This window comes from Onychostoma macrolepis, chromosome 03, assembly GCF_012432095.1.
Source record: "Onychostoma macrolepis isolate SWU-2019 chromosome 03, ASM1243209v1, whole genome shotgun sequence".
NCBI classification, from domain to species: domain Eukaryota; kingdom Metazoa; phylum Chordata; class Actinopteri; order Cypriniformes; family Cyprinidae; genus Onychostoma; species Onychostoma macrolepis.
The window spans coordinates 11,375,474-11,387,993 of NC_081157.1; the positions used below are offsets into that span (position 1 = coordinate 11,375,474).

Here is a 12,520-nt window from a genome sequence, read left to right on the forward strand (position 1 = left end):
TTGACATGCTGAAGAAACTCTACGATGGTATTGAGACGTGTAAGATCCCTGTATTTAGACGAAGGAAACTTTATGAGTTGGAGGGTTTGGTGATAGCTGAAGACGACGAGTGGATCAGGACCGTCTGTAATGTTGTTAAACATCAAGTGACCTCCACCGTCTATCGAGGTCCACGAGCAGTTCTCATCATCTGTGAGACGATCAATCGTGCAGAAATATTTCACAAGACCCTTGGAAATACCATTTCAAAAGAAAAACTAAAACTATATGTGAATAACAACATGAATAACTCTACAATAATAGATAAAACTGTCCAAGCGGGGGACGTCATCATTGCAACTAATCTAGCAGGTCGAGGTACAGACCTAAAGGTCAGTGAAAGTGTAAATGAAGCAGGAGGACTATTTGTGATGCAAACCTTCTTGCCTCTGAACGTCCGTGTTGAACAGCAAGCATTTGGACGGACGGCTCGTCAAGGGAGTCCAGGATCCGCTCAGCTCATCATGTGCACCAGACATTTCTCTGACAATGTTAAACTAGTGATGAGCCTAAAAACATCTCTCCCCAGGTTACTCAGCGAACTAAACTGTATTACAACTACACTGATGTCACGTCTTACAAGAATGTTGATGCCACGAGAATCCACAGAGGGTTTATTTGAGGATGCAGTTAATCACTACCTGAAAAATATTAGCTCTCAAACTCATGATGCAATGATCTCTGCTCTCACAGATCTACTAATGAATTCATTTCCAATTATGGAAAGCAATCTTGAAGAGGCAAAAGATGCCAGAAATATTCTGGTGAACATCAGACTCTCTGGGTTTCTTAAAAAAGACATTCCAAAAATCACAAATGAGGAAGAGCTTTTTTCTGTCTACCTTGATGTTTTGGATGGCGTTTATGAAGATGATATTTTTTCAGACCAGCGTGATGTAATAGTGTCCTCTCTTCATGAGTGCTGGGGTTTGTGGCTCCTGATGCACTCCAGTGAGAAAAAGCCCATTGCGATGATGGAGAAACAGCTGAAGGATGACTTGTTGAGAGCAAAGCAGAAGCTTTTAACTAAACAGTGTCCATCTTCCATGGTCTACTATTACATCAGATCTGGAAACAATCTCCGTAAGAAGGGATGCCTTACTGAGAGCATTGAGATGTTCACCAAAGCTTTGGAGGATGGTACATCTGGAGAGATTATTCCTCTCTATAACCGTGCACTGGCCACTATCAGAAGGAAAGACACCGGTTATATTGCTCAAGCACTGGCTGATCTGGAAAAGGCTGAAAAGGAAATAGATTTGTACAAGTCACATCTGGCACAGATTCTGACTTATATTAAATTATCAAGGCAGGATCCAACAGCAGAAGGTAGTGATTTACTCACCACTCAGTTCCAAGTGAAGTGTTTGACGGTAGACCTACTGAAGATGAACATTCAAGATGCTGTGAAGAAGCTGAAGAGAGCCGAAAGCAGAGGAAGAAATGTAAGCCTGACTGAAGAACTTACAATTTTTCTTGCAGCAGGCTTTATCATCACTCCTCTAAGACTTATGAAAGAGCTGTCAATGGAATTAATGCATATTAAGTCATTGGGTCTTGACACAATTTTCACTTTGGACAACATATTTTCTTTTAGTGGCTTTTTGTCAAAGATCTTAAAATAGTTTTGCAATATGACACTACTCAGATATCTTAAACAAGATTAGAATCACAGCATCGCAACTGCATCACATATCCAGTGTGTGTGTGTGTGTGTGTGTCTGAGCTGGTTTATGTAGTTTATGAGGACAACAAACTTGTATAATGACATGGGTATGACGTAGAGGTGGTTTATGAGGGATCCTGTAATACAAATAGCTTTAAAAAAAAATATAATATTAAATGGTGTTATTTTGAAAATCTAAAATGCAGAAAGTTTTGTGTGAGGAGTAGGTTTAGGGTTGGTATAGGGGGGATACAGTTTGTACAGAATAAAACCATTACACCTGTGGAGATTCCCCATAAACAACACACACCAACATCATATTGTACTTTGTTTAGGGCTAAAAAAGAAAGCTATTTATAGAAAGATTGATTTATTCCATTAAAAACAAAGTTTTTGTATGTATATAACATTTATGACAAATAAATACACATTTTAAGTGAACATACTTAATCTAAGTGTAATTAATTATGTTGAAATGAAGGAAATCAAAACCTGTATGTTTTTTTCTTCTTCTATAGAAAACTAAAGAATAAACAATGACAGAATTTTCATTTTTGAGTGCACTATCCCTTTAAAAACGATCAAGATAAGTTTCTTGGTTGATATATCATACCAAGAAGTATTTATTAACATGGCCAATTTGCTAGTTGTTCTTCATTTGTTCTTGTTTTTCCCTGTTTCTGACTGTTGATTACGAAGTAAATTTCCATGGTTCTAGGCTGGTTCTATACATAAATGTTGGCTTAAATACAACGCCAAATTCTGGTACTTCAGATGTGAATTTGAGATAGGAAACATCTAAACAGCTTCATGATCATGTTTTAATATAGCCTACAGTAAGTGTGCATTACACACTGTCCTGATTGGATGATCACCAGTCAGTGAGCAGTCTCTCCATTGCTATTGTTTTATAAAAACATCGATAAGACAGCAATAAGAGAAGAATGTCTGAAAAACAAAACAAAATATGAGGAAAAAGAAACCAGCAATAGCAGCCATGCCAAACATTCAACACCAAAAATAACCAGCTGGTGACAGAACACACCACCACACCCGAAACAAATAAACCTTTTATTCTCTGTACTTACCAACACTAATGAAAGTGAAAGAATACAGTGTCTGTATGTGAACAAACATAAGAGTGAAACAATATTCAAGTAGCTTTTTGACTGGAATTTTAATGTTGAATTAGGGTATAATTCTTTTTTTTCTTTTTTTTTGTCATAATTTCAAATAATCTGTGCACAGTTGCATAAAACATGTCTTCTAAAATGTAAATAAATAAAACTACAGCAGCTCATGGTCCTTCAAATCACGTGACAAAACAAAGATTATTATAATTCCTGGGAATTCCAACAACAGATCTTGTTGCCGATCTGCTAAAAAGCCTTTTTCAAGGCGCTCTTTGGCAGACAAAAGAGAACTGAGAAAGGAAAACCTAAACTGAATTCGCTAACAAAGGCCAGCAAAGTTTTTATGCACCATTTCAAAGACTGCAACTATGAGTGCTATGAGTGGCTAACAGCTAGCACCGAGCACAAGTTGTTTTGTTGGCCGTGTTTACTTTTTAATACGAGTAAAGGGATGGAATGACAGACAGGTGAGTGCTTTATTTTTTTTTATGAGTATTGTATCATGCACATTGTTATGGAGGTGTACGTGGTGCGTTGATAATACTGTGGTGCGGTGTGTGGATGTCCAGCATTTGTACAGTTTTGCTGCATCGGGCGCGCCGTCATTTTAGAGTGACGTGAATGTGCATAGTGACCCGTGTATTGGCGGATTACTTTTACTGATCCATGTAGAGAAATTTACTCTGCATTTAACCCACACTAATCTAGCCTACTGTTGAAATGGTTGATCAGCCGTCATTGTTGTTGAGAGCCTGTGTGCGGCATAATATGTGTATTATGCATATTATGGCTGCGTTAAGCCTAGTTCACACTACACGATTTAAAACGTTGGCAGATCGCTGTGCTGTTCAGACTACATGACTTGCTGTTTGTCTTTAAGTCGTTGTACTGTTCACACTACGTGACACAACATAAATGATCGGCAACAGGGGGTCACACACTACACGAGCTGACAACAACTCTGTCGCCCAGCGACTCTCTCAGGTCCCCAAACCACGTTTTGTCACGAAAACACACGCGAGAAGTGGAACGGGAAATTACACGAAACAACGCGCGAAACAGGAAGTGAAAATGGACGGCGGCAAGAATTTAGCGCTGAAAGTTATTTGCGCGATGATCTGTTCCGAAAAACCCCCAAAAAGGAAAGAAAATGGGTGAAAGACTGGATCAGTACACGTGGGCAGCAGGGATTGTCTGTGCTACAGAGAGAGTTGGAGGTGAGTAAAACATGTTTATCCACATTTTTTTCCTGAGTAACCGTTGAGCGGCACCATCTGTTATTATCGACTCGGAAATTATGTTAACTTGACTAGAAACACCATGCAGATGCCGGTGTTGTGTAATATTGGGTTCCTGTGAAACGCTGTTCCAGTGGGTGGAATTTACCTGAATATTAGTTCCTCTATTGTGGGCGTGTCTTTGAGAAAATATTAGTGCACGCCCCTCAAATCCCTACTTGTTTAATAGATTATTTCGAAAAGGTAATGAAGTTTCAATGTTAAGCATTAAAGCATTAACTGCAACAGTGTCAAAACAGTGCAGTTTGTGAAATATGATAAATCGTCTGTGTTTTGCCTGATTGATTACAGGCACATAGCAAAACAATAACCAAATAACCTATGCTAAACTAGGCTAATATAGTTTTTAATTAGGCTACCTAGTTACTGGTGACTATATTACTGCAGTGTGTTCACAACAATGCTTGCAACAAACCTCTACAAATATATCTGTTGCCTAATAAAATGTATAACTATAAGCTAGCCTGGTGTGAGTATCCTGTGTCATTCATAAACTCTTGGTTATTTTATAGCCAGTGTTTTTGTTAAGCTACATACGGAGGATATTTTTCTTGTAGTTAAAATATTAATATTGTAATCATTATAATTTGTAATTGAAAAACAAAAGGGTTGTGTATTGTGATAAAAGCTGCGTTTCTTTATTTTTCATTCAAATAGATGAATGATAAGACTGGATTCAGGGAGCTGTTGCGAATGACTGCAGAGGATTTTGATTTTTTGCTGGGTAAAGTCAAACACCTCATAACAAAACAGGACACCAAGATGAGACTGGCAATACCACCTGGAGAGCGTATGTCTTTGACCTTGCGCTTCCTGGCAACAGGTTGGTGTGACTGCATATCAAAGTTAAATGAGATCTATGTATTTTTGATTATTGTTCATTTTAATGTTTGTCTGTGTATGTTTTGTAATTTTTCTTTTTGTCTTATACAGGTGAATCATTCAAGTCCCTGAGGTTCCAGTACAGAGTTGGGACCAGCACCATCTCACAGATAGTTGTGGAGACCTGTGCCGCTCTGTACCAGGTTTTGAAGGAAGACTTCCTAAAGGTACTGTAGGCAGTTATGGAAAGCCGTGAAAAATGAAATTTCAGATATCGACTATACAACAGCATTTTGTCATGAACATCCAGAACATATACACTCTGTATAACAGTAAAATTACCTTGGAAATATTATTTTACTACGAACAATTACGTTTTTAAATTCTGCCAATTTATTTATATTCTTATGTATATACATACTTATATATATTACTTGATCCTTTTTTTTTTACCTGTGTGCTTATACTTATCTTTCTATGCGATGCTATTTTATCTTTATACCTATTTTTATGTTCTTAGTGATATGCTCTTTGCACTGAAAAAGGATGGCTTTCTAATTTTGTTGTACATGTGATTACGACAATAAAGGCATTCTGAATCTTAAATATAGGTTAACTCCCAGCCACTGTTTTTTTTTTCTTTTTCTATTATTGTAGACACCATCAACGGAGGCAGAATGGCAGGCAATAGCCCAGGACTTCGAAAGGAAATGGCAGTTTCCACATTGCCTTGGGGCAATTGATGGAAAGCATATTCACATACAACCTCCAAAAAAGAGTGGCAGTCTATACCACAATTACAAAGGCAGGTTCTCTGTGCTAATGATGGCTGTAGTAGATGCAAACAACAAGTTCATCTATGCAAGTGTGGGTACCCAAGGCAGGGTTTCAGATGCTGGACTGTTTGCACACTCTGACCTGCGCAAAGCAATGGACCAGGGCCTACTGAACTTCCCTCCACCTGAGCCTTTGCCAAACTCTGACATCCTGATGCCTTACATGTTTGTTGGTGATGAGGCATATCCGTTAAGAAACGACCTCATGAAGCCATATCCATTCAGGCAGATGGAGCATGGGCAAAGAATCCTGAACTACCGTCTCTCGAGGGCACGACGAGTGGTGGAGAATGCTTTTGGCATTCTTGCCAACAGGTTGAGAGTTTTCAGGTCAACCATATGCTTGGAGCCAGACAAGGTCATAAAAATAACAATGGCCTCCCTGTGCATCCACAACTTCCTCTGTGAGCGCAGGTCTGAGGCGTATACACCTCCAGCTTTTGTAGACTGGGAGAACACTGACCACGGCGTGGTTGATGGAGCCTGGAGGAATCATGGGATGGGGGCTTTTCAGCCGGTGGAGCACAGAAGAGAGCGCAATGCTGCAGTAACAGCAAAATGCAACGAAATCTTTTATGGGACTATTTCATCTCACCAGCAGGTAGTGTTTCTTGGCAGGAGCAACACATTTAGAAAAGTACAGATGTCAATGTATTCCAAGTTTTTGTCTGTAAATACATCCTATTTGTTGTGCGTGTTTGTTAAAAGTTCTATTTCAATAAAGAGCATTATTATTGTGGTTCCGTTATTGACCTGTTATTGATTTTACACCTTCACACTTGAATAAGTATAATAAAAGTATATATTCTGGACATTACCTGTTTTTTTTTTTATGTGTTTACAAGGCCAAAAGTGCAGGAATGGAAAGAATGAAAAATAATTTACCTGTTGCACAAAAATGTAAAGAAATACTGTAACTATTTCCAAGATGGCGGCGCGAGTACATCGTGAGGCTCTGGGTCTCTCCAGATTTTGCAATTTTGCGGTATTTTTCTTACTCATCTCGGGCCTGTTCGTGCAGAACAGTTGTGCCTTTACATCGTACACCCGTTGTGAGCTTTTGGATATCGGTTTGCGAATTTCCGACACTTTTATGGACAATCTTCGACTCCTTCCTGAGATCGCTAGGACACCCGAGGCTATGCACCCTACCCGGCCGGGCGGAAGTGCTCGCAGGCGGCATCGAGATCGTAAACAAAGGCGGGGAAGCGCGGAGGACTAAGAGCTAAGCTAAGGCTAACACCACACCGGCTCTCTTTACCCAGCATTTTCCTTGCCAATGTACGGTCACTAGTGAACAAAATGGAGGAGATTCGACTCAGCATCACACACAGCAAGAAACTTTTGAACTGTAACGTCCTAATCTTCACGGAAACCTGGTTAAACAGCGGAATACCGGACACCGCTATTGAGCTAGCGGACGCCACACACCGGGCGGATAGAACATTAGATGGCTCCGGTAAGACCAGAGGTGGTGGATTGTGCATTTACATTAACAAAGCTTGGTGCACAAACTCTGCTATTGTTGGGAGTCATTGTTCAGCTAACCTTGAGTTTCTCATGGTTAAATGTAGACCGTTTTATCTACCGCGGAGTTCACTTCCACCATTATAACTGCAGCCTATATTCCCCGGATGCTGATGCCAAGCTTGCTATGAAAGAACTTCACGCAGCCATCAGTAAACAACAGACTGATCACCCGAAGCGGCTTTTATTGTTGCAGGTGACTTTAATCACTCAAACTTAAAGTCAGTGCTACCCAAGTTTCACCAGCATGTTTCCTGTCACACCAGAGGAAACAAAACCTTAGACCATGTTTACACAAACATGGATGGAGCTTACGTTGCGACACCCCTCCCCACCTGGGACAGTCAGATCACCTTTCTTTGTTCCTCACCCCAAATATGCACCCCTCATCAACCGTGTGAAGCCATCAGTGAAGACCATCAAGGTGTGGCCTGCGGGGCAGATTCCACACTCCAGGAAAGGTTTCTACACACAGACTGGAGTATGTTTGCTTCTCAAGCCACCAGTGGCGCTCACACAGACATTGACTCTTACACCTCCTCTGTATTGGATCATATCAATATCACCATTGACAGTGTTACAACCCAGAAACAGATCACCACATATCCAAATCAGAAGCCTTGGATGAACAAGGAAGTGCGACTCCTGTTGAAGTCACGCAACACTGCCTTCAGATCAGGAGATGCACAAGCCTACAGCACATCCAGAGCAAACCTGAAGAGGGGCATCAAAAAGGCCAAGCACTGCTACAAGCTAAAGATAGAGGGACACTTTTCCAACTCTGACCCTTGACGCATGTGGCAGGGCATTCAGGCCATCAGTGACTACAAACCCACCCACTCCACCCCCGCAGCCACTGATGTCAACTTCCTGAACGAGCTAAATTACTTTTATGCTCGCTTTGAAAGAGACAACAGAGAAACTGCCACCAAGCTCAATCCCTCAGATGACCACCCACCAATCATACTCTCCTCCACAGATGTCTGCAAGGAACTGAACCGGATCAGCGCGCACAAGGCTGCTGGACCAGACAACATCCCTGGTCGTGTTCTCAGGGCATGTGCGGAGCAGCTCGCTGGGGTTTTACAGACATTTTCAACCTGTCTCTTGCCCAAGCAGCCGTACCAACATGCTTTAAATGCACTTCCATTGTGCCAGTGCCAAAACACTCTAGTCCGAGGTGCCCTAATGACTACCGCCCTGTAGCACTCACACCCATCGTCATGAAGTGCTTTGAGCGGCTGGTCCTGGAACACCTAAAAGACTCTCTACCATCCACATTGGACTCACACCAGTTTGCCTACCGTAGCAATAGGAGCACAGAGGACGCAGTTTCCATGGCACTGCACTCTGTGCTCACTCACCTGGACAATAAGAACACTTATGCACGTATGCTGTTTGTTGACTTCAGCTCAGCATTCAACACTGTCATCCCAACCAAGTTAATAGCCAAACTTGGAGACCTGGGCATCAATACCTCAATGTGTAACTGGATTTTGGACTTCCTGACCAACAGACCCCAGAATGTTCGATCAGGATTCACCTGCTCCACATCCATCACACTTAACACTGGTGTACCACAGGGCTGTGTGCTAAGCCCGTTTCTCTACTCCTCTTCACCTCTGACTGCAAGCCTGTGTATGGATCTAATTCCATCGTCAAGTTTGCAGACGACACCACGGTGATTGGCCTCATCAGTAACAACGATGAGACTGCCTATAGGGAGGAGATCCAGCACCTGGCCACATGGTGCACTGAAAATAACCTGCTCCTCAACACCACCAAAACGAAGGAGCTCATCGTGGACTTCAGGAAGGAGTCAAGAGGCACACACGACACCATCCACATCAATGGAATGGCTGTTGAGCGTGTCTCCAGTTTCAAGTTCCTGGGGATCCACATCTCGGCGGACATGTTGTGGAAAACCAACACCTCCAGCCTGGTCAAGAAGGCTCACCAGCGCCTCTTCTTTCTGAGGACACTGAGGAAGAATCAGCTCTCCTCAGCTATCCTGGTGAACTTCTATCGCTGCGCAATAGAAAGCATCCTGACCAACTGTGTCACAGTATGGTATGGGAGCTGCTCTGTTGCGGAGCGCAAGGCACTGCAACGGGTGGTGAAAACTGCCCAGCGCATCACAGGGACTCCACTACCTGCCATCGAACACATCCAGAGGAAACGCTGTCTGCATCGAGCTCGCAGCATCCTTAAGGACTCCTCTCACCCAGCCCACAGACTGTTTTCTCTCCTGCCCTCCGGCAGGCGTTTCAGGTGCCTCCGGACCAGGACCAGCAGACTAAAGAACAGTTTCTTCCCCAGAGCTGTCTCTTTACTGAACTCTACCCCGTTGATCCACTTCCTCATATATTATTAACTCTTCTCTCCTACCTCACATCTGCCTTATTTGCACTACTGAATGTAAATATTTATTACAGTAACAACTGTTTACTTTTGTATCTTGCACTACCATACCTAAATTGGACTATGCTCATTTGCACTGCCGACTGTTGTTACATTATCAATGCTTACATTAATATTTTGTACAGTTAATCACTTCCACTGCACTTTTACACCTTGTTTATAGTAACAGTCATCTGTATATATATTATATTGATAGTACATATCACCTGTAAATTCTGCCTATAGTAATAGCCATCTGTATATTTATTCACTATACACATTCACCTGTAAATTCTGTATATTTATTCACTATACATATTCACCTGTAAATTCTGTACATTTATTCACTATACATATTCACTTGTAATTTCTGTATATTTATTCACTATACATATTCACCTGTAAATTCTGTTTATATTAATAACCATCTTTCTATATATATTTATACATATACTCAGTACATATCCTTGTCCTGCACTTATTCAACCATTGTATATACTGCACTTGCTACTATTGCACTTCTGGTTAGACCTAAACTGCATTTCGTTGCCCTGTACCTGTACTTGTGTAATGACAATAAAGTTGAATCTAATCTAATCTAACTATTGAATGTATTGACAAGCTTTCAAAAATTTACAGACAGACTGTTTTTGTAATTTGGATTTCAACTGTTTATTGTTCAACCAGTGCTTCTACTTAACACTGAAACATAACCTTTAATAACTGTTCCATGTATTGAAATGTTCTGACAAAGGCAACGGAAAATGGAAATAATTACAACAAACAAGATGAATGTTATACCAAACTAAGCAAATACAGTAACAACTTATAATCAAAAACAGTATATTATATTGCTGTCAAGGATTATTAGCATTCAAAACAAAAGTTTGTTTACATAATGTGTGTGTGTGTGTGTGTATATATATATATATATATATATATATATATATATATATATATATATATATATATATACACACATACAGTATATATTTTGAAAATATTGACATTTACTTCCATGTATATATTTATATTCATATGAATATAAATATATACATGGAAGTAAATGTCAATATTTTCAAAATATATACTGTATGTGTATGTGTATATATATGTATGTTTATATATATATATATATATATACACACACACACACACATTATGTAAACAAACTTTTGTTTTGAATGCGATTAACCGTTTGACAGCACTAGTATTTTAACAATAAAAAACCCTGCACATACTGTGCAAAACCCAACCAGTGTTTCTAATACTGTATCCTCAATATAGTCTTTAATAACAGTTACATACAGTACCAGTCAAAAGTTTGGACATCCAAGATAATAGGAAAATGTGTCCAAACTTTTGACTGGCACTGTATTTTCAAATGTTTACGTGCAACAGTGCAGAAATAGGAAAATAAAAAAAACTAATTTACATAAAAATAAGTAACCCTAAATCCTGTAACACTGCAAGTTATTCAAAGGATTTCATAGTTGTCATGATTTTGCAATGTCTGCAAAAAGGTTTGATGGGGACTCCGAGCTGAAGAGTAATGAGGATGAGACTGTGCCGGTGGTGGAGCTGAAATGATGCGTTGAAACGTACACGGTGTAGGTTGTGCAGTTGAAGACAAGGATCTGTTCCTTTCAGCATCCTGAGTGTCGTAAATCATAATCATTATGCTCCTTTTCAATCTGGCTAAGTATCCAGGGTCTTGAATCAACCTCATTTCCAGTGCCACCTGGTTCCCAAATGCGGTTAATGCATCTGGAGTTTGTTCAGCATCCACTTTTGCAGCCAACTTCTTTAAAACCTCAAGCTTCTGCAGCTCTATATCAGTTTCTGACATCCTCTTGCGTTTCTCCTCCTGGTGCACAAAACCTTTTTGCCTTACTGCTAGCAGTTGAGGCAGTCGAAGCAGTTTCTTCGACAGCTGTTGGTTCTCCTTCATTTGACGATTCAAGGGAGGAGCCGGTACATGATGTGCCAGGTGCTGATGGTGTGTCAGGTGTTGATTCTGACAGATCCTGGTCCTCTGTATCACCCTGCTCGCTGAATGATGCACCAAGCTGAAAAAAAGATGATATTGTTACGATTATGGAAGAGTTACTTTAATCTGCATTTACATTTTGTGTAACTCATTTCAGCACTGTAATATTCAGTGCATGTTATTAATACATCAGGGATAGGAAACGTCTGTTCTGGAGTGGGGAAAAAAAACAACTCACCTCCCTGTAGCCCCAGTAATTCTGAAGACCTTGTTTAGCTTGTGTGTGTTTGATTAGGGTTAGAGCTAAACTCTGCAGGACAGTGGCCCTCCAGGACCAACATTGCCTATCCCTGCACTACATATTTGTGGTCTGTTGTGTAGACTGTCTAACTTACGGTGGTTTCACATTGACGGTGAACAATGTAGGTTTTGATAAAATCCATTACTCTGAGGAGCCACTTTTGCCTTGGTGTCATGGGTTTGTTGCCACTACCACTTGGTTTCGGTTTCAGCAACCTACAATACTGCGTTCGCAGGGATACTGCCCTGGTCTTAACATCCTCAACTGAAGAAGAAAAACAAGAAAGAAGATGCTTTGTTGTCAGTTGTTATGCACTCCAGTATTTTATATGTCTGTATTTTCCTTAATATATACATGTATGTGTGTGTATTTATATATATACTTAATAAATATACACACTACACAGTACACACACATATACAATGTAAACATAAACTTTTATTTCGAATCGATTAATTGCAAATCGTTCTGCAGCCCTACAATGAAGACCATGTTGCCACAAAAATCC

At 40.4% G+C, this 12,520-nt stretch overlaps 1 protein-coding gene across 1 annotated transcript; it reads left to right on the forward strand.

The window, feature by feature from the left end:
- Positions 1-4,829: 4,829 nt before the first annotated feature.
- LOC131534485 (uncharacterized) lies at positions 4,830-11,311 on the forward strand. Its single transcript, XM_058767382.1, has 4 exons — positions 4,830-4,959; positions 5,070-5,185; positions 5,616-6,445; positions 11,245-11,311. Exons 1-4 carry the CDS (start codon positions 4,830-4,832, stop codon positions 11,309-11,311), a joined length of 1,143 nt encoding a protein of 380 aa, XP_058623365.1.
- The last annotated feature ends 1,209 nt before the right edge of the window (positions 11,312-12,520 follow it).

Bases quoted from the DNA above. Each gene is read 5' to 3' on its own strand.
- LOC131534485 (XM_058767382.1), top strand. From the start codon at position 4,830: ATGACTGCAGAGGATTTTGATTTTTTGCTGGGTAAAGTCAAACACCTC. The intron at 4,960-5,069 runs GTTGGTGTGACT...TGTCTTATACAG, and splicing joins CTTGCGCTTCCTGGCAACAG to GTGAATCATTCAAGTCCCTG. The intron at 5,186-5,615 runs GTACTGTAGGCA...CTATTATTGTAG, and splicing joins TGAAGGAAGACTTCCTAAAG to ACACCATCAACGGAGGCAGA.